At 42.0% G+C, this 22,727-nt stretch overlaps 2 protein-coding genes and 1 pseudogene across 4 annotated transcripts; 2 read left to right on the top strand and 1 right to left on the bottom strand.

Annotated features, from left to right (window-relative positions):
• Window positions 1-4,316: 4,316 nt before the first annotated feature.
• On the top strand, window positions 4,317-9,633 carry LOC117845170 (probable protein phosphatase 2C 67). 2 transcript variants are annotated; one of them, XR_004638022.2, is made up of 11 exons: window positions 4,317-4,476; window positions 4,797-5,164; window positions 5,238-5,346; window positions 5,695-5,731; window positions 6,282-6,326; window positions 6,586-6,638; window positions 7,083-7,244; window positions 7,792-7,875; window positions 8,787-8,876; window positions 8,986-9,202; window positions 9,340-9,633. XR_004638022.2 is itself a non-coding variant. In XM_034726107.2 (11 exons), the coding sequence occupies exons 2-11, from the start codon at window positions 4,818-4,820 to the stop codon at window positions 9,445-9,447; spliced, it is 1,083 nt and encodes a 360-aa protein (XP_034581998.1). In that variant the 5' UTR covers window positions 4,317-4,476; window positions 4,797-4,817; the 3' UTR covers window positions 9,448-9,633. The 2 variants fall into 2 exon arrangements, 1 of the variants encoding a protein (XP_034581998.1); XM_034726107.2 differs by having other exon boundaries at window positions 8,986-9,033.
• Window positions 9,634-14,574: 4,941 nt separating this feature from the next.
• On the top strand, window positions 14,575-16,970 carry LOC117846433 (GDP-fucose transporter 1). Of its 2 annotated transcripts, none has more exons than XM_034727595.2 (2): window positions 14,575-14,732; window positions 15,688-16,970. In XM_034727595.2, the coding sequence occupies exon 2, from the start codon at window positions 15,698-15,700 to the stop codon at window positions 16,712-16,714; it is 1,017 nt and encodes a 338-aa protein (XP_034583486.1). In that variant the 5' UTR covers window positions 14,575-14,732; window positions 15,688-15,697; the 3' UTR covers window positions 16,715-16,970. The 2 variants fall into 2 exon arrangements, with proteins under 2 accessions (XP_034583486.1, XP_072148288.1); XM_072292187.1 differs by lacking the exon at window positions 14,575-14,732 and adding an exon at window positions 14,762-15,128.
• A 4,113-nt stretch (window positions 16,971-21,083) lies between these two features.
• On the bottom strand, window positions 21,084-21,915 carry LOC140222059 (uncharacterized; annotated as a pseudogene).
• Window positions 21,916-22,727: the final 812 nt, after the last annotated feature.

The following is a 22,727-nucleotide window of genomic DNA, read 5'->3' as shown; positions in this document are numbered from 1 at the left end:
CTTAACACACAAGTATTACTAAGTATGATGTACCTCGGGATCCAATGTCGGTCGATCAGCATGGTCGCAAGCGGGATACAAACCCGAAACGTGCCTAAGGTGGTACCAACTACGACTGACTGGAATGACCTGTGCTGGCCGTCCAAGGCTAGGTCGAGCAACTCAAGGGTCTGGTACCCCTGTGGACCTAGGTGCGCCGCCATACCTGCACCACAAGTATTGAAAGAAATAAGGAACTGAACACGTAAAGGAAATATAACATTGCATTACGTTACATTGCAAATAAACAACATAACTTGACGGCACCTACAAGTCATTACAAATAGAAAGGTTCATGATAAATATTACAATACGTTATGTCCTTGTCCACAACGACAAATAAACATTACATTACATTACCTAAGGACGACAACTCAAGTTACAATAACACAACTCAAGATAGACAGTACATTACATTACTAGTTATTAGATGCAGCTTGGGTGCTCGCACTTCCATACATCATTGCCGGGTAGTTCTTGTAGGTGTGACCGGCTTCGTGGCACTTGGAGCACAGACGGACATCAGGACCTGCTTCAGATTGATCCATGTCGTTACAGATACGTCTGTTCCCGCATCGCCCCACTCCTTGGCACATTTCTAGATCAGGATCAGGAATGTAGCGGGCGGCATTTCTAGGATTATTGACAAAGTCTCCCAGTATACGATATCCATAAACCTTGTTCCTCTAAGTTTTCCATATGGTTTCTTTGAGAAAATAGTCCAGCATGAAACGACGGGGTTGGAGGCCCCGCCTCGAAGCATGCAGCAATGACATGGGTGTAAGGCCTGTGAAGCAACCTTGGCTTGTGGCAAGAGCAAACACACCCTTCATTCTTGAGGATGCATTCATGTGTGTGTCTCTCGCGCCTCCCACCCATTCGAATCTTGTCCCTGCAAACAACTTCGAACCGGCGTTCCATGGCTCCCACTTCTTTCACATGACGCAAATGAGCTTTCTTAATTGCTTCCTCCATGTACTCTGTCATCTTGTACCCAAATATTATGTGGTTGTGGCGCATTGAGTCATCAGCCAATTGGTACCTTTCCCTGAAATACTTCATGGTGCGGTAAAGGTAAAATTCCACAATACCAACAAGGGGCAGGCCACAAACACCGCGCATGGCCCAGTTGTAAACCTCAGCCAGGTTTGTCATCATTATACCCCACCGTGCACCTCCGTCATCAAAGAGTAATGCCCACTTTTCCTTCGGTTCATTCTCAATCCACTATAAGAAGTTCTTGATGGATCTTCTTTGTCTTCGCCTGACATTTGGACCGTCAAGCCCGACGTCCTCCAGAGACACAGGTTGGTCGGCCTCACTATTGGCTGCCCTCTTCGCTAGTTCCTCGCATTGCTTCTTTGTGAGGTCCTCAAGTTTCTTCCACAGCAGATTGAACTTCCTCTCCTAATTCTGTCTGCATAGGCGCTTGAACAATTTCGTAAGGGTCTTGTTCTTGAATTGGCTGTGAAAGTTCGCACCCATATGCCTCATGCACCACCTACTCTTCAAGTCTTGCCATATCGACGCCCTGAAACGTTCTTGACTTCCATTCTGTAGGTTGTCGATTGCTTGTATAATGCCTTTGTGCCGATCATGAATGAGACAGACCCCCTCGACGTCCAACACAATCATGTTCTTCACCATCTCGAGGAACCAGTACCAGCTATCTCCAGACTCCTTTTCCACAAAAGCGATCGCAAGCAGCAACACCTGATTGTTGCCATCGGTCCCAATAGCTGTCAATATTATCCCTTTGTACCTTCCAGTCAGAAATGTGCCATCAATGCAAATGACTGGTTGATAAAGCCAAAAAGCCTGGATGCAAGGACCCAACGCAAGGAACGACCGCTGTAGGACCTGTTTGCCTGAAAACAAAAGAACTGGATGTGCTTTCACGTCGTAGAAGCTTCCAGGATTTCTCTGGCAAATGGTGTGCAACAAGGCAGAGAGGTTGTCGTAGGATGCTTCGAATGTACCCTACTTCATCTCAAGTGCCTTCTGCTTAGCACAGTAAGCTTTGTTGTAGCTGATCTTGTACTTGAACTTCTCCTCTATGGCACAGATAATGGATTTGGGCTCGAAGCTTGAATTCTCCAATATCTGGGGGTACATATATTGAGCAACAAATTCAGCAGTGAGGTTGCGGTATGTTCCTTCCAATTCAGCCAGCAAGCATTGATGCTCAACCACTTTAGTCACCTCCCAGTAATCCTTCCATTTGCACTTGTATGCATGCACCCTGAATGGGCAATCATTTCGCACACATCGGACATCATACACCTTCGGGCTACTCTTTTCCACCCTGAACTAATGCTGCAAACACAAAGTGGACCATCTCTTAATAGCCACCTTCACTTCATCCCCACTTTGGTACACAGCCCCCACGCATACCTCATTCTCCCTGTACTCCCAAGGAATATTTTCCCCAACATTGACCTATAGGACGGAATTGTCGTAATTTGACCAATTTCGTGGTACACGATAATCGTCTTCCACATCGGACAAGTCCTCATCCACGGCACCATTAGCCTCTCCTCCTTCTATCTCCATCTGCTCTACTAACTCAGGAATGCTACATCATGTTCATCATCTCCACCTTCTTGTTCTTCGTAATTAAGCTCTTCGTTTCCACCCACATTACTCTGCACATCTTCTTCCTCTTGAACTTCATCACCTCTGACTTGTTCTTCAATATGAGTGCTAGGTCCACCCTTCATGAAAAATTGGACATACTATATGATTGGTAAACCTCTTCTCGTGAAACCATTTATGTAAGCCCGATAGCTCGAAATTCCTTCAAGCAGAACCAACTTCCAAAAGTTTATGCCCGGCCGTCTTTTCACTACAACCCTCACAGATACATCCACTTGATCTCTTTCAACACCTAAGTCCCTACAAAGCCACTTGCATATGCCCCCCAAGTTCTCTCTCTTGCTCTTGGAATGCACTTGGTGAAACAGGGAAATCCACTCAAATCTACCCTTTCTGGACCACATCTAACCTCCCCCAGCCCATAGTACACTTGAATATTGACACTATCCGACATGCCTGACAACATATATAAAACGGGCAGTCCAAATTATTCTCAGCACTATACATAAGGTAACTACAATAACAACCTCAATTGAATAAACAAACAACTATGTAGCACTAAACCAAGCTTACTAACTAACTTTATCATAGGCATGCACCACAACAAATAAATCTAATAATGTTACCGAAAAACTATATTGTAATACCTAACAAAAAATCATAATTTACTAACTACATTTATCACAGTGATTTACCGAAACAAACAAATCTAATATTATTATCGAAAAACTATATTCAAATACCTAACAAAAAATCATAATTTACTAACTAGGTTTATCATAGTCATTTACCAGAACAAACAAATCTAATATTGTTACCGAAAAACTACAATGTAATACCTAACTAAAATATCAGAATTTACTAACTACATTTATTATAGGCATTTACCATAACAAATAAATCTAATAATGCTGACTCTATTTTATTGTATAAGCTAAATCAGTTATACTAACTAAGCTACATTTTTCTATATCTAAATAGAGCTAAAAGTTCCTAATTCTAGATCTAGATCCACTGTTATTTCTAAATTTAGATCTACTAATATTTCTAAATCTCAGATCCATTAATATTTCTAAATCTAGATCTAAACTAAACTAAACTAAACTAAACTAAACTATACTATAGTATACTATACTAAACTACGAGATTTAAAAGATTTTTTACCTGAGAAAGACAGAAGAAATTCCTTCCCTCTTCCCTCCTCCTCCTCCTTTCTTTCTTTTTTTCTTCCCTCATTTCCTCTCTTTCTTTTTTTCCTTCCCTTCTTTCCTCTTGCTCTTCCCTCCTCCTTCTCTGGCTCGCTGTCTGGCGCTCGCACTGGTGCGGGGGGAGGGGAGGGGCGCGGGCGGCTTTTAAAGGGGCGACCGTCGCCGGGCCAGGCGGCGGAAAAGGAGTTAGCGCCGCCTAAGGCGGCGGTAAGGGCTTTACCGTCGCCTAAGCCGCGACGGCGTCTCGAATCGCGCGCGGCAGTTACAGCGCCTGCTGACCGTTGGGTGGGAGGACCTTACCGCCGTCTGAGGCGGCGGTAAAGCCTTAGCGCCAGCTCAGCCTGCGGCAATAGCCGCAATTTTTTCATCCGACTATATATTTCTGCAAAATCGAAAAAAAATAAAAAAATAAAAAAATTCTGATGTTGCTGGTGTCATTGGACCGGACTGGGCCGTGTGGAAACGCAGCTACGAAAGGAAGGAGCCCAGTCCGATCTTCTTGCGGACGGCGGATCGGGTCGGGGCACGACGGCACCGTGACGTATTTCCCTCTTCGGCGTCGACGGTTGGGCGAGCGGCGGCGCCCTTTAACAGGTCTTCGTTGGGTCCTTCGCCGGCGACGAGCATCCACCAGGTACGACCCGCCCCCCCCCCCCCCCCCCACCCACCCAACTTCCCTTCCCTTCCTCCCCGCTGTGCGAAACTGAGCACCATAAACCCTAATGTAAGCTATATGTATTCGAATCTGATTTACATGGGCATATATTTATGTATTTTATACCCGCCAACATCGATTTTTTTGCAAAATAAATGTTGGGTGTTCATTTTATACCCATGCCCCATACTGATCTGCCCCTGTCTGTGCTGCATGTTGTCGTTAATTTATTTTCCAAAAAAAAATTGAGTTCTGAATTTTCAGAGTTTAGGATGCTCACTAAGTCCGCCCCTGTTTAGATTTTAGGCTCGCTAATCACCATGGCTCATCAAAAGCGCGAAGGCAGCTCCACCGATGATGATTGTGCATCCAAGCGCCTGAAAGGCTCAGACACTGCTTCTGAAACGGGTTGCAATGTAGAGGCTAGTGTTTCACAAGAAATAGATGCTGAAGCGACGAGAACCTGCCAAAGGGAAAGTGAGGTGCCATCGAACAAATGCGTTTCGGATGGGAAGTCCGCTGTGGACTCTAATGTTTCAGGCGAGCAAAAGATGGTACTGACTGCCGTCGAGGCGGATGCTGCGGAAGACAAGGGTTGCAGGCACACTATGGAGGACGCCTGGGTGGTGCTCCCAAATGCTGGTGTTGAATATCCAGGAAGTTTGAGGTGATCGTCTTTCTGTTCATGTTAAGTACTCAGCGTGTGGTGCATGTAGTCTGAAGTGTGCTGCGGGTTGCAGGTGCGCGCATTTTGCAATTTTTGATGGGCATGGTGGTCGATTGGCGGCAGATTATGCACAGAAGCACTTGCATCAGAATGTCATCGCTGCTGGATTACCACGTGAGTTGGTCTGTTTACATTTTCTGCTTCTTTTCAGTGTTTCCTTTAGTTGTTATGGTGTTTTTCTTCTGTATTCAGTTTCTCTTATCGCAAATTCTTTTGGTTAAGTTTTCATAGCTTATGAAAGCAAAGTTCCTGTTAAGTTTGCACATTTTTTTCCTAGTAACCTGTTCTGTTTACACTCTATTGTGTTTGCCTTTTGCTTTGACATGTGAACTTTCAATGATTAAATTGTTGAGTTGCCATAACATTCATAATTAAGATATTTCCAGTTCATTTTTAGATTCACCTATTGTTAAAGAATTGAAAGATTCTTCTGTCAGCAGTTATCTAAATAATGCTCAATTGTTTTGCAGATGGATGTTAAAGCTGCAAAGAAGGCCATAATTGAAGGTATTCAGTACATCAAATTTAATTACTTGCTCCTTGCTTTTCTAGACACTACTAGCACAGGATAGCAAGAGAGAAGATTCTCCTACTCTTTTCATCATCTTACTTTCAAATTTTATGTACTTGACAGGGCCAGTTTTATGTTTGATTCACTCTCTCACCATTCTTTCATTCTTCCAGATTTCGTAATCTGTAATCCACATCAGAGTCAAACTTGACCTTACAAAAGTTATATGCTGTTGTAGTGATGAGCTTGTGATATAATTGATAAGTTTTTCCATAGCTGGCATTCTAGAATATAATGCATCACATCTGGAAACGGCAATGGGGATTTCCATTTTGTATACTTGTTAAGGTTTCAAGAGGGACATAATGTAACTTGAAATGTTCTCTCTATATTTTGCTTTCTTGTAAGCATTTTGACTCTCTAATCGATGCCTCTCATGTGCTCATTGATGCTTGTTCGTCTTCAGTTATTCTTCTTACCATGGGAATCTAATGTTCTGTATTTGTGTCATTCGTAAGTTTTCCTAACGCTTATTTCTATCTGCAGGTTTCCGCCGAACTGATGAATCTTTACTGCAAGAAAGTACTAAAGGTAAGAAACAGTAGTCTCAACTTACTATTTGTTTATCTGCAATACCCACTGCATGTCACACCATCTGGGCATTTAGTATATAGCTTTGCTGTTCCATGAGAAATCGGGCCTAGTGTGCTCATGATGGTATACCTGGCAAGGCTACTATGTTTGCTGATGTATTTGGCATTGACCAAAAATATAGCTCTCTATATTCCAATATTTCTTTGGGTTGCCTTTGTATTGAGACTGAATACTCATTCTATTGTCGTATCTGTAGGAAATTGGCAAGATGGTGCGACAGCTGTATGTGTTTGGATCTTGGGACAGATGGTCAGTATACAGTACCCAGAAAACATTTGTACTCATAACTGTTCCACGCTACAATGTATTGGACCTTGGGATTTCTTTTGTCCTCTAGAATATTGGGAACATGTTTTATGACATTATTTTTTTCCTTTGGTAAATATGTAGGTTCAATTTCCATTCTCTTAGTCAGAAAAGGTAGAACTTTTTCCGGAGGGCTTGCTGTTTTTTTAGTACCCAGCAAATGTTATCTGTTATAAGTTCATTTGCAAACATCATAACCACACGGTTGGTTTATCATGTGTAAGAAACTAGATCACTTGGGTGATCCATTTTGTACTTGAATGCAAGTAATTTAATATGGTTGGCATGCCTTTTATTATTCACAAATTGGAAATGTTAAATTGAAGTGAAAGTGTTAAACCCGTTTTGTATAATATATATGTTTCCTGTTGTCTTAAACAAATCCAGGTTGTAGTTGCTAATGCTGGAGATGCTAAAGCGGTATTGGCTCGTTCTATTTCAACTGATGGTGAAGGTGTCGTTGATGAGACTAAAAGCCAGCTAAAGGCTATTGTTTTGACAAGAGAACATAAGGCCATCTTTCCGCAGGAGCGCTCCCGAATCCAGAAGGTAATATGTTTTATGTATTCAGTCTATCTTTTATTTTTACTTTTCCTTGACAACATGAGTTCTGTTCATAAGGAACCTCCATATACAGCTTCTGTATCATGTGCTGTCATCTGTTGTTGCCAACTCCCTACTAGGTCTAAGGTCACCAATGTAATTATGCTGTATCTATTTTATTTTATGATATCATTTATATCTAATTTGACCATAATAAATTTTATGAACTGAGCACTGAATCTTCGTATTGTTTCATTTATTGATTTTCAAATTTTGTTACATGAGCAGTGGGACCTTAACAATTATGGATCCATCCTATGCATACCCACCTATCCTATATTCTGTTACTCAGTTTTAGTGCTAGGACTTATGTACTACCTGCTTTGCAAAGAGTTGCCCCTTCATTATTTTTCTGTGGCCTCATTTTGTTTCCTCTATTATGGTAATGATATTGGTATGTAGTATCTGTTGAACTTTTTAGGTCTGGGACTTAGATTTTGATTTGTATACTGATGTTGCCTTATGATACTGTTTACCTTGTGCTCTAACAAAGGCTGGAGGTTCTGTTGGTTCTAATGGAAGATTACAAGGTCGTATTGAAGTATCAAGAGCTTTTGGTGATCGCCAGTTTAAGAAGGTTTGCTGATACAAGCTTATTTGGTCACAACTTATTTGTTTATATAGAAAATAGGTTACTTTTCAGCATTAATAATTAATGGAGTCACTAGTTTATGCTGAAAACTATGTATTTTTTAGTGCAATGTACAGCACTGATCGCAAAATGTTTTTTTAATAATAAAATATTATTATTGCAGATCTGTGCCTTAGTGTGTTGATCTAGGTTAACCAGTGAAGTGTCCATGAGCTTAACTTTGTATGCTAGAAATGTAGCCTCACTGATTGTTGCGGGTATATGCTATTAAGAATATTGCTTCTTGAAACCTTTGTTGTCTGTAATGAGGAACTGAGTTAGCTCAGTTTTCAAGGGAGGTGAGGATGTGCAAATGTGCAATGTGCATCAGCAACCCAGGTTCCAGTCCTCTTTTGCTTGAACTTTGATGAGCTCCATGCAAAATGTCTTAGTTTCGCCAAGGTTGACCTTTTTTTGCATATGCCATAATGCTAAAGAAAATTGGTTTTGTAAATTTCTGAAGCTAAAAGTGATTAGTTGAGTTATTGTTTCCTACATGGTGATTTACCTTTTTCTAATACAGACCTTTGCAAAAATAATGTGCGTAAATAAGTTAATTCGTCAGCACAGTTGAGTGATCGAAACACAAGAAATCTTTGACATAGACCTAAATCTGCTGTATTGTCACAATTTTTAATTATCTTTCTTGTTACTGTGACATGCACAACTTTTAATGCACTTGTATTAGTACAAGAGATCCACATCTTAACTTAGCTAAAAAGAAAGGGTTGTCCTTTTTGTACTGAATGATTTTTCGCACACTCTTAAAAGGTCCATACCAGACACAGAAAAATGCTGGCATTCATATTTTTGCTGTCATTGTTCATTTGTCAGTTTACTCTTCAAATATTATGTAGGTTGGATTGATTTCAACCCCAGACGTCCACTCTTTTGAACTTACCAAGAAAGATCATTTCATCATTCTAGGGTGTGATGGCTTATGGGGAGTATGTTTGTTTCCCTATTTAATTTGTTTGGTACCAATTATTGTTTCTGAACTGCTTCAGTCAAATGTTTAAGGCAATTCTGACATTTGCGTTATACCTGTGTGCCCAGGTATTTGGACCAAGTGATGCTGTTGAATTTGTTCAGAATCAGTTGAAGGTTCTTTCTATTTCAGTATCAGCGAATCCAAAATCCAGATTTAGTCGTTTCATTTCTCCAGTATTTACCAGTTAGTAGGAAAACCAGAGAATATAATCAGAAAGACACTGGTAGTAGATCACTTGATGATTTGATGTTTACCCAGTCTACGTAGCCTGTGTACATGCTGGTATTACCAAACCTGAACACTATACTTGAACATAGATAATGGTCTCTTTAATTCAGTTATATAGTTCTTTTTCTGTTTTTCACCCATAGCTTTTCATTTGCTGTTTTCCCGCATTTTATTCGAATGACATACTGCAGGAGACCTCTTCAGCCTCACTTGCAGTACGCCGCCTCGTGAAGGAGGCTGTTCGTGAGAGGCGATGCAAGGATAACTGCACTGCTGTTTTAATCGTCTTCAAGCACTAGAGACCTTCTGTAGACTGTGAAAGAATTAGCTGACAACGAACAATGTTTGAACTGAAGATAGTTGAACATGGAACTCTTGTTTTGTTTGTTTCTCTTTTTTTTTTGAAACTTTTGTTTTGTTTGTTTCTATGTGGCCTATTAACAAACTATCCATATTCATTTGAAATTGGAAATCAGACTTTGCAATTTGGAGGGGTTGGCAGAACTCCCTGGTTTCTAGAAATTGTGGCAAATTCCATTCCAACCCTCAATACTGGAATGAACCCACTGGAATTTTAGATCCTGCTTGGATTTTTTTTTTGGTAATTAGCGAACTATTTTTCTTCACGGCAAAGCTCTTTTGCTCTAAAAAAATTGATATACAAGATATCAAGTTATGTTTTTGTTTTTCTTTTTTCTGCTAAGCTGTCGTTTATACCGCGAAGAGAAATGTGTGGTGACCACTATATATTTACGCTATAAGTGATTTGTTAATACCGCAAGGTGGAATTAGTGTGGTTATGGTGTATTTTTGATTGATACAGCTTTGCCGGAATCTTACTTGCTTTAAAAGTTTTCGTGGGCTGGAGCCTCCATCTCGGGATCGAAGCAAAGTTAACCATCGATTTCTCTGCACAAATTGCATGTTCTGTATGTGTAGACGAGGTGTTCCTTTCCTTCGACTTCGAGACTGCCAGATTGTTTATTACATGTTCTTTGGCCTCTTGTTCAAATAATAGCGTATAGGAGTAGTATTTTATTTCCAGACTTTTTTGCGGCTTACGGATACCGAGGTCATTGCGATCTACGAAGCCAATGATCCGTGAATATCGCATTAGTCAGCGACTCAACCAGCGCTCAAAAAGAGAAGAGGCGTTCATCCTTGGAAAGAGTACTACATTAGTGTTCCTCTATCCGCTAGGGCGTCTCCGACGACTTGTCTAAATCGCAAGCTGACATGTGGTAGAAATTTTTAAAAGAAAAAGGACGTTAAGACGTGAGGACACATCAATCCGCCTAAACATGGGAGTAGGTGGTATTTGGTTCAGCAAAATGCAACGTAATGTTACAACTGTTTTCACCCGTCAACCGGTAACCATGTAAAACTCATGATATACAAGCTTCTTACCACCCCTTGCCATCCGTAATAAGAAAATAGAATTTATTTTTGCAAATTCAAAGAAGCATACCATCTGATTACGTTACCGCAGTTGAACCAAACAAAAAGTGTAATCGCTCATTCCGTAGTTGAGGGCGCTGCAATCCTATTTCATTTGCATTTACATTACCATTCTATTCTATGAACCAAGCACCAACTTGTCGGAGGGCGTGCGGGCTAATTGATTCGTGCCTCGCTAGTGAATTGGTTTTTCTTGTTCTCTCTCCTCCTGTCCTCCATGTGGGTAAAATCTGATGTCAGCTGGCTACTTGGACAATTGTTGGAGATACTCTTAGAGATTGCTCATGTGGCATAAGTACGAATACAATTTCTTTTTCCTTAATCAGCTTTTCAGCATACTCTGTCCATTTAAGAAACATAAAATTTATTTTAATTTGATGTTCAAGTTAAATTGTAGTAGTAATTACTTTCTCGTAAACTATACTCCTGCCTGTCACTTACACTTGATGACCTTGATTTTTGTTGAGTGAAATGCAGGACTAGTATTCCCTAGGTCAAATTATCTTTTCGAAAAATCAAATTTGTACCCGTTTAGTGTACCTAACAAAGCTAACATATGTAAATATATTTTGGCATCGGAATTAAAATAAGGAGAAAATTCCTTATTTGCTATTGGAATTTACATCGCTTCCTTATTTGCCACTGAAAAAAATTTCCTTCCTTATTTGGCTCAAAATTTCATTCTCTATTTGCCATCAACAGAGTACACGCTAGTACTAGTCCTACATAATATGCTTTGTGCACTAGTGATTTATTTCAGCCTGTTTGTTCGAATATTAGAACAGTTACGCGAATTGGACGATCTCCTCCACTTAAAAATCGATCACACGAAAGGTGTTGAAACTTCCAAATCTGTGCATTCGACTACCCACACACTGAATATAATATGGTTTTCTAGCTGAAAGAAATATGTTGCGATGTGTTTGGACGACGCGAGTAGCAACTTACCTGAGAGTTAATATCATATTCTTACCCAGCTGTCTCTAGCTACTAAAGAGTTCGCTCATCTACGTAGACTCATATGCATAGATGGAGGCAAGATGGGTGAGTCAAAACAAGCTCGGGAACGAAACTCACCCTTATCGACTTGAAGTAGGCCGCGGATTTGTTATAGCCAAAGATGAAATTTGGCCGTGTCTTGGCCTGCATCTATTTTAATAATTTGGACGGAAAGCGAAAGGAGTAATTGCGTGCAAAGGATCGGTGTATAGAATTATTGCTTATTGGTAGGTCCACGTGCTAGTACCGCTGACATCGCTCTCATCTCTTAATTTTATACCCTGTAGCTGCGAGCTCCGTCTCGGACACAGATTCAGTGCCTTTGCCTTTGCTTCTCGTTTCAGTACCAATCTGTTGTCTCCAATCCTTCCCAAGGCAAAGGTATATATCCATCAGGGGTTGCTCAAGTGGTTGATTTGTAAGTGAGGGTGACTGCGAAACCAAAAACTTGATGGTGATCGCGAGAACACGAAGGGAACATGGGGGTTTTAGACAGGTTCGTGCCTTCAAAAAATAATACCCTACGTCCTGTATGTTGGATTGTATTGCTTGGTATGAGTTTTAGGTGAGACATCCTCGGGGGTGCCCTTGGCCGCCTTATATATGTTGACGACCAAGAATTACAAGTCGGTTTGAATCTAATGTACTCGGTAGTTACATGAAAAGCAGTTTGAGTCGGATTACAAAACGCGTCCCGCAATGTCGGGGTAGATTTGGACAGTCTTGTTGCCTTGAAATGTACTCCAAGTAACTTTGTGTCCTCGATCCGCACGTCCTGGTCGGGCGGGTCCACTTGTCAGGTCCGGCCAGTATCCTGATCGGTGGGGACCCATAGGATACTCATATCCCTCAGTATATGTCTTAGCATTTTTCAGCCATTTAGACAATATGACTCATTTACCTAGCATACAAATAGAAAACTATAATAACATTCATAGTACAACACCAGAAATTGACATACGCATAACATAAAACAAAGCTTCATTTTAAATCTTTGTAAGTGACATTCATAGTACATCACCGATACATGGCACTTTGAGTCACTCAAATTGATATTCTAGTACTTGGTCATTCACTTGTACAATTAGGCCGCAAAATGCTATAGTTAGCCCACAAAATACTATAGTTAGTCCAGTCCAAAATACTACCACGTACTAGAACGCATCACCACATGAATAATATCATCACCACAAATTGGAGCCGTCATGAGTTAGGTAAAATTACCAATAATATTGTACTCTTCAACTTGTATAATTGCTCCTTTGTTGATGCCATCATTCTCCAGTTCCTTTGGGGGTTGTACACCATCATCTTGCTTTCGTTTCTACCGATGAAAGTATCACTAATTAGCTATGAATGGCAACAACATGCAAAAAGTTCTAAAGCTCAAGTTGAGAACATACCTTTGTTTCTTTCTTTTTTTCCAGCAAATTTAGTTGGCAAACTAGCGGTTACCCTTGGGTAATTTATCAAGCCAACTTTTCTTTCTTCTTGAATTTTTTGACTTTACCTCCTTTTTCTTTAGTTGTGCAGCAAGAGCCATAGAAATGAGTCCTCTGTTTCATCGAACAAGATTGCAGCACCAAAAGTAGTAGTCTGATTGAGCCTAAGAAATACACCAAATGGCTTATATTTTTTTTGTTTGTGCCAAAAGTAGTGTCAAATGTGACCACATCACCAAAGTATACATAGTCAAGGATCATTTTAGCATCAACCTAGAAAATGTTGGTTATATGTTCCTCAGTATCCAGTTGCAAAGCATATTGAAATGATGGGTTCTTGACGATTTTGTCATGAAAATACTTCAACATACTTCCAGCTTGTCCAAACGCTAACTCCCTTTGTCTTTTGCTACACAAATAATTTTGTGGTCACGACAAGTGTAGCTAAGGTTAAGTGGTCCATCAACTTGATGAGTAGCCAACTCATGTGCACCTTTTGATCTAATTTTCTTTGTGTTGCCATCAAATGGCGAGTCTTTGGTAAGGGAAGTAACTCATGTGCATCTTTTGGTCTAATTTTCCTCCGTGTTGCCATCAAATGGCGAGTCTTTGGTAAGGGAAGTAAGTGATTGTGTTCAAGCACAACATCACTGACTTCATAATTTTCTGAACCTCGGTCCAATATAAGAGACATCCGAGCTTTACAATCAGTTCTTGTTCAGTTCTAAAACACTTGATCACATTATTTGTTTGCCCTTTTATTCGATGACCCTCATTTGAACAAACAAATCTGCATAAAGTCACCCTTACATTTGCATACCTTTTCCTCATATCAAAGCCTGTGCAACCCCCATAAGCAATCCAAAACTTTCAAGCCTCATCTGAATTTCTGAATCTTAAACTAACTTGAGATGTACCCTACTCAAATTCTGTCATTGCCTTCCACAACATTCACAATTGCATAAATATAACCTAAAATCAACTAGAGCATATGATTTTCCTACCATAAAATTGAGCAAATTAACTTTCTATAGCAAATTAGTTGTCTTGCGCACATACTTAGGTCACGAGTCACGAGAACGAAAAGAGCTTGTTCCTATCGGCGCCACGTCCCTCTCCTCTGTGGCGAACCAGCGGACCTCCTCTCCAACCTGGCGGAACCTCCTCTCCTCCCCGGCGCGAATCTCCAACGGTGGCGAGGCACTGAGGGCAGCACACGCCCTCTCCACGGAGGCGCAGAGGGCCGCGCGGGAGAGCGGCGCAGCGCGCGGTAATAAAGCGCGCCTCCGCCTCGCGCTCCTCGGCGGACTCCCTGGTGAAAACGGTGCCTGGATGGATGAGATTTTGACCTGCAGTTTATTCCAGCCTTTGGATGTCTGATTCACGGTAGATATCGAATGAGAAGTTACGGCGTGCCTTCGACAAGCAACAGCACTGAATCCGCTTACCTCCGTCTCACCGTCGCACCTCTTCCAAGTCATTGATTTCTTTTCTGATTAAAAAGAAAGTAATTGGATTTGAAGCTTGTTCTACGGTTCTGCCCCACGCACGGTATAAACCAATCAATCCGGCTGTCACTCTGTCCGCCACACACCCCCCCGGCATTGCACTTGCCTTTGCAGACTTGCAGAACCCCCGGAGCCGGAGGAGGAAGGAATGCAGCTGCGCCTGCCTCGCCTCTCCCTGTACGCCTCCCTCTCTCTCCCCAGTTCCCTCTTCTCGCCCGGTTCTTCAGATCGTTTCTTGGGACGGGGCGCACTCGGTCTCTGATCTGGGAGGCAGCGCCTGCTTTTTCCCGTTTCGTCTCTTTCCTTTTCTTGGCGACGCGCGTCAAGAAATCTGCAGGGATCAGGCAAATTGGGATTGGGGCCCCCAAACCTTTCCCGATAAATTGTGTAGGAGGTTAGCTGCGTGATTCGAGCGCTGTTCTTGTCCAACGAGTAGCCGCCGCCGCCGGCCGCTTCTTTAAATCTTAGTCCGGTGTGGAGCTGATGGTTTATCGTTCCCCTTGCTGCTGAGCTCTTGATGTGAAGTGGCAAATTGTTCAACAAAGTTGGACAATTTACTGTCCGGTGAGCGAGGTTGGCCTAGTTCTGTTCATCATTCCTAGTGTTTGGTTTCCCTCTCTCAGGAACTAATTAAGGATATTGCTATTTGGACTGTGGTTTTCCCGTTAGAGGATTTGTCGGTATCTTCATTACACATGATTATATTACATATGTGAGTCTAGCATCTATACATTATAAATTGGAGCGTTATGCCTTACCCCGGTGTCTTTGTTTAAGTGGTTCTACTACTATTAGGAGCCAGTCAAACACCCTGGATCAATCATCCAGCCTAACGCGGTATGAGGCGTAATCTTATTATGTTACATGTAGCAGCAATTTAATTTGTTTTGTACTAGATATGTTGATTATATGAAATCTCAGAAAGTGGCCTGTAAACCGTTTTCTGTCTATCTCCAGTTCTAGATCTTGAAATTTTTTTAGTGACAACAGTTAGTAGTTCAACAAAATTTGGTTGGTTCATTGTTATATAGCTAGTCCTTTTTTTCCATTTCAGAAGAATAACAGACTGACGAGTAGTTGGACCTTATAGTAATTCTATTTGAATTCTTTGCTAACACTGAACCTGTTGCAGGTGAATTCTCATGGCAAAGCAGTACTATGCAACGAGTAGCCTTGTGATAGGGTATGCCCTGTGCTCAAGTTTGCTCTCCATCATCAACAAATATGCCGTGACAAAGTTCGGTTACCCTGGTCTCCTGACTGCTCTACAGTACTTGACATCTGCTTCTGGTGTCTGGATCCTTGGGAAGCTAGGTCTTCTCAGCCATGACCCCTTCAACTTGGAAACTGCAAAGAAATTCGCACCAGCTGCTCTTGTCTTCTACCTTGCCATATTCACAAACACAAATCTCCTATACCATGCCAATGTCGATACATTCATAGTTTTCAGATCTTTGACGCCACTTTTGGTTGCTATTGCTGACACAATTTTCCGGAAGCAACCGTGTCCTTCAAAGTTCACATTCCTATCCCTTGTAGTTATCTTGGGAGGTGCAGTTGGATATGTGATGACAGATTCAGCATTCAGTCTCACAGCGTACTCATGGGCACTTGCATATCTGGTGACCATAACAACTGAAATGGTGTACATCAAGCATATTGTGACAAACCTGGGACTGAACACTTGGGGCTTTGTGCTCTACAACAACCTTCTGTCATTGATGCTGGCCCCCATCTTTTGGTTGGTTACAGGGGAGCATAAGGTGGTCTTTGCAGCGATTGAATCGAGGGGTGAAGGCTTGTTTCAACTGGGCGCCTTTGTGGCAGTGGCACTGTCATGCGTGTTTGGGCTGCTCATCAGTTTCTTTGGTTTTGCAGCAAGGAAAGCAGTCTCTGCCACAGCGTTTACCGTGACTGGGGTTGTGAATAAGTTCCTTACCGTGGCTATCAATGTCATGATCTGGGACAAGCATGCAAGTGCATTTGGTTTGGTTTGCTTGCTCTTCACTATCGTTGGTGGGGTACTCTATCAGCAATCAGTTACGACAAAAGGAAATTCTGCGGTTCCACGAGGTCCAGTATCTGAGCAACCTAAGGAGGGCAATGATAGCATAGAGTTTGATAACGAGAAGCAAAGCTTAGTTTCATCTGCTAAGTAGTCCGGTGCGTGAATTACTCACATCTATAGTATTAAATTTTGCAGATATATTATTTGGCCTTGAATAGGCTTTTTGTGTCTCACCCTTGGAACAAATCAAACATGAGGGAATACTAGTGGAAGTAGTATTTCTAAGTTTTGCTGTTGATTGAATTGCTTATGCAATTTGTGATGTTTCATTTTTTAACTTCAATATGTATTTTACAATGCTCGATGCAGTTCTGTGGCGACAGCATATGCTATATGGTTATGATTCATCTTTGTCAATTGTCATATACATTTAAATGCCTATTTTGGTGCAAATATTTTTCCCCTTACAAATTAGCATGTACGTTGTCAGATTCGTTGTTTAACATGCAAATATGCTTATTAGAGGACTAGGTAGGACATATAGGTACTACTTTGCGTTGGGTCTACAGCAAATTCATGCACATATAGGTACTACTGTTCTCCAGGATGAAAAAGGTGCAGCTTCAGATGCTGTTGAACAAAAAGTTGGAGTCACATGACAAACAAATCAATACTGATGCTTTGACGCATATAAACGGAGCTTAAAACACACAGAAGCAATCACTACATTTCCAGCACAAAAGCAATAGTAAATAAGCATCCATCCAGTCCAAGATTGTACATGACACAATAAAGAAATAGAAGATGCAATCACAAATAGGAGTAAATCCGCAAGCCGTTTTTCATTGTTCAGCCAGAGTTACCATGGCATCACAAACCACACGCCCAATACACACATGTTATCTCCATTGTTTGGCAACCAAGACCCACACGCGCAAAGACTCTCAGAACATCATGAGGTTCTGCAGCTCTAGTAGACACAGCATCGAACGATAATTATTCTATTCTTGGAAAATAAATCATGCAGGCACATCAACTCAATCAGTTGAAGCAAACGTGTGACCAGCTGCAGCATCAAGCCGGAGACCACCATATCCTCCTGATGAGTCAGAGAGAAGCTGGATGATGGTAGAATTAAAGAGATATGGATTAATATGGAGACCAACAGAAATATCCATGTCTTTTAAGTTTTCTGCAACATAGCATAGATAGCAGAAAAATAAAAGAATGTGACAGAAAGCGTACCTGAGTAGCACTAAGTCACCGGAGAACAGAGGCTCTTCTTCTGCCACTTGTCGAGGTGCAATTAGAGCAGTGATGCAAGAGTTGTCATGCACATCTAGGGAATCGATTGGTAACATCAGAAAGTGAATTGCGATGATTCCCCTCTCGCTCCCCACATCAGAGAGGTTGATTCCCTCGCTGATCTCGACGTGGAGAGCCAAGGGTACAGGCCTTACCAAGGATTGGAGATTGTTGGCCCATACCTGACCAAGTGTTCATTGCACAGACCGGTCACTGCCATGCTGCCGACCCTTGGTCCCTGAGGTTCGCTCCTTGAACCTGGCTTGCACAGATTTAAATATAGGTTGCTAATTACTGGATCGTAGTCGTGGCCACGATTGATCACCAAGGATTGAACAAGCCTTACATCTCTTAGAACAGCGTAGCCGTTATAGTTTTCGTAGTGGATGATGCTAATAGCTGAAGAGGACCCAGAACAAGGCGGCAGTTCCCTCTCCTCTTCTCCATGGGTATCGATCCATAGCTTTTTCAACTCTCTTTCTTCCCACCAGACTATTGCACAGAGCTGCTTGCAGCCCAGCAGAACGAGCTGCTCGAGTCTTGGCAACTGCACTACCTTTTCACTGAGGTTAAGTATTTTAATTCTCAAGGTTCCGGAATGTTCCACACAAAGTGAACTTGTCTAAATTCTTGCAACCGATCAAAGATATCTTGGAAATTTTAGCTTCATTATTGTTTTCACTTGACCCTGCATCAAAACTGAAAGATTCAAGTGCCTCAGGAAGTCCATGTGGCCCAACATGTTCCAACCCAACACAGCCATCTAGAATCAGAGTCTTGAGGTTAGTTGCATCTGACAAGCTTGGCAAAACATGCATTGTTCTGTTCCTAGATAGGTCAAGGAGCTCCAACTTGATCATATCTGAAAAATCATCCATTTTTCCTGTTTCCCAAGGGCATGTAGGCTCAATTACTCGAAGCTTGCGGAGGTTCCGCATTTGCTGCCATGCAAGGTTGCTGCTCCAGATCCTGCCTTCCTCTATATTTACCTCCCTAACAACTGCAGCCAAGTATTCTATTATCTCCGGTGACGAAGTCATGTCCCAATCCGTATAGCGTATGTTCTTGTCGATCTGTGCAGCTATGCAATCCAAGAAACCTTAAGCTACGACAACAATGGAAAGGTGGTAACGAAAAGCTGAAGGTGCAGTGGCGAAGTTTCAACACACCAAGATTCACCGAGTGTCTCTTCTTAATACAAAGATACGCAGCTTTCCTGCGTATTCTAGAAAAAAGATTCACCGAGTGTTCAAATGTATTATCAGGCAATGATCCACTTTGGAATTCTGAGAATGCTAGGAAAATGTTGATGACTCTGGTTGTACAGTCGGCACAACCATCCCTTGCCGCCAATGGATTGCACTTGAAAACCAGCGATTGCGACGAGTATCTAGCACTATATAGTGAAAAAAAATTCCAAGGTGGTATGATAACCATGTATTTTGGATCTGTTAGATGTGTAGTCAGCTAGCTGTAACTCTTTATGCAGAGCAGCACCAATCTCCCATGCTTTTTCTTCCTGGCCTTCAATAATATATCCCATCGCAAACCCAATAGTTGGAAGCATGGGTAGCCCAGTTGTAGTCGATGTCATATCGTCCATTCCTGTTGCTCAATAGTAACAGATAAGAACAACACTCGGTTGCCATTTCTTCGTTAATGTCAGGTGTATGTGTGTAATGGGCAATTTGCCTAGACTCTGCTTGTAATAGTGCTCTTAAATCTTTAGTGTGTTCCACTTCAACTTGTTTCAGCTTTTCTGCAGGACGATCAGCCAATGACACACCGAAACCCAAAGGATAATAATAATCACAACATAGGAAAAGATGTGACTTGAAGACCATTTTCATGTGTACAGTGACAAGTCGAAACCTTCCCCTAAAGGTCCACAATGTTTTACTATTGAGCCATTTTGATTCAGGAAATGCCCATATCATTCATGTCGATCGCATCCTTGCCCCCATTATGGAAGACAACTAAGCATGTGTGTCCTTGTAGGGCTCGGTGGATCTGTACTCCAACGTCTGCTATCTCTGATCGAGAGCCTTCGTCTGCTCCAGTAAAATCATCCTCGTCATCTTGCCTATCCAAAATAGACATTGTTTCTTGAATGGTTTTGTAGTGATGCAAGCCAGAAAACTACATAATAAAGAACTAACATTGAATTAATTTCATAGCAAAAAGATGAGCTATGAACTATACTTGAGTACTTAATTTGTGAAATATATCTAGGTGCTTTCAAGAAAAACAAAGACTCCTTGAGTAAATCAAGAGTATGAATGCTAAAGAAAAATACTTGTTCAGGCATAATTAATTTCTAGCTGGAGGCGCCCGCAAATACAAGATGCTCCCCGATCTAAGCCATCTGCAGCTCCAGATGGATCTCCATTGATAGTCCCTACAATAGCACATCATGTTAGTTATGCCCTTCCTTAAACAAAGTTATCAACAATATGATTAACAAGAACAAGCCGAATCTCTCAGTACCTTCCTTAAACAAAGTTATGAACAATATAATACAACACAGATGGGAAGCGCAGCAAATTGTTTTTGTCTAGTCAGGTGGAGGGGGAGTGGAAGAATTTGGAGAAAGCAACCGTCAATATATACGCGAGGGCCAGCTAGTTGCCAACGTTATGCGCTGCGCCAAGCTTTTGCCTTTGGCCCACCAAAGTATTTTTTTCTCGAACAGGAGAGCTGCGTATCATTGTATTAATAGTAAGAGTCATACACACACCCACACACACTAAACCTGTGAATCCTAATCACCCTTTACAAGAAGTAAGACGACCACTATAGGAGGCATGTACCTAAGCCTAATCCACCCCTCTGATAGCTGGCAAGGGGAGGCCCTCGGCTCCTGCCAAGCTCCACAATTGGGCATCCGCCTTGGCCAGAATCAGGGTTGTAGCCATCTTGGGAAGCCCCATTAAACACACAATCATTCCGATGTCTCCAGATAGTCCAGGCTCCCAGGATGATAATAGAGTTCAAATCTTTGCGCACCTCACTATCCACACCATTATCCACTCTCACCCACCGGTCATTCAGGACTCTATCAGATGGCTACGGAGCAAGGGCCGAGAGACTTGCATATTGCAGGATGGAGAACCAGAACTACCTAGCAAAGACACACCCAATGAGGAGATGTTGAATATTCTCTTCTTCTTGGTCACAGAGCGGGTATCGAGCAGGATGTGGGAGACCATGCCGAGCTAGCCTATCTGCAATCCAGCACCGATTGTGGGCTGCCAGCCACATAAAGAATCAACATTTGGGAGGGGCCCAAAATTTCCAAATGCGTGCATATGGCTCAAAAAGGATGGCGTCCTGAAATTGAGCATCATAGGCTGATTTTGTTATGTAATATCCTAATGAAGATAATGTCCAAATATGTTTATCAGGGATTCCTTGTTGAAGCTCCACCGCACTAATATTGCTTTGATAAGACAATGCCCACCATTCGCTTCTTTGTGATCGCGCCATACAAAGGCTCTTCTGATCTTATCAATTGCTTTGATTGCCCATGGGGGCAGGTCAATTGCCATGACCAAATAAACCATCATTGCAGTGAGAACATGTTGCACTAGCACAACCCTTCCTGCTCGAGTCATCCTTCCAACCAGGTAGTTGATCCGCAATTCTATCAATGATGGGCTGGAATTGTCCCCTACTTAACTTCTTTGTTGAAAGAAGCAATCCAAGATACTTGCATGGGAACTCTAGGATTTCACACGGCAGCAAGTTCAGACTAGGACCATATTATCTTCAGTGCAGTGGATTGGCAGTACGTTGCTTTTCCGTACATTGGTCTTAAGACCCTTTTTGTACATTGGTCTTAAGACCCAAAGCATCTCCAAACAAGTCTAGTATTCTCAGAGTTAAGGTAATATCTGTTGTTGCCGACCTGAGAAAAAGTGCTACATCATCAGCATGCAAGGAGATTCTGTGTTGGAGTGGTCTTCGGGATAGTGGCTGAAGTAACTCAGCCTCTGATGCTCTAGTAATCATTCAGTTCAGGACATCCATGACAAGTATAAAGAGCATTGGAGATAGGGGCTCCCTGTCGAACTCCTCGCCTGTGCTGTATGACCTTCCCAAGGGTGCCATTAAGAAGGATTTGAGTAGATGATGAAACCATCAGGCCACACAATAAATCTCACCATCTTGAGCCAAAACCAGTTGGCCAAGCACCTCCAGTAGGAACGGCCAAAAGACTGAATCGAAGGCCTTCGTGATATCCAACTTGAGAAGAATTATTGGCTGTTTTTGGGAATGCAAGAACCTCACTGTCTGCTGGACCAACAAGAAATTGTCTTGGATAAACCATCGCTCGATAAAGGCACTCCGGTTGGGGGAGACCATTGCATCCAGGTGGCCAGCTAATCTGTTGGTTAAGATTTTGGTCACAAGTTTGGCAAAGCTATGCACAAGGCTAATGGGCCTGAAGTCCTTCACCTGATCATCCACTATTGTTTTTGGAATCAGAGAGATATAAGCAGAGTTTAGCATCCATAAATTTTGAAAGTTTTTTCCCCATATAGTGTGTAGAACAACCATTATGTCTTTCTTAATGATTGTCCAGCAGGTTTTGTAGAATCTTCCTGTGAATCCATAGGGCCCGGGGCCTTGTCAGACGCAGGGCTGAGCCGAAGGGTGTGCAAGCGGTTCGATGGAATAGGGCCCCAAATTGGAGGGGGGCCACCAACCAGCGCATGCTCTATAGGGACTACTTGCTGGACAGAGAGATCCCGATGCAATAATAGTTGCTGCCACTACCGTCCGTTTTCCTAGCGAACATCTAGATTCACTGCACGAGATCTCGATCCGTCTCTGTTCAACCAGCGCAGGTTCTATTA

The sequence above is a fragment of the Setaria viridis genome, chromosome 2 (genome assembly GCF_005286985.2).
Source record: "Setaria viridis chromosome 2, Setaria_viridis_v4.0, whole genome shotgun sequence".
Classification (NCBI taxonomy): Eukaryota; Viridiplantae; Streptophyta; class Magnoliopsida; order Poales; family Poaceae; genus Setaria; species Setaria viridis.
This window is presented reverse-complemented; position numbering and strand designations above follow the sequence as displayed.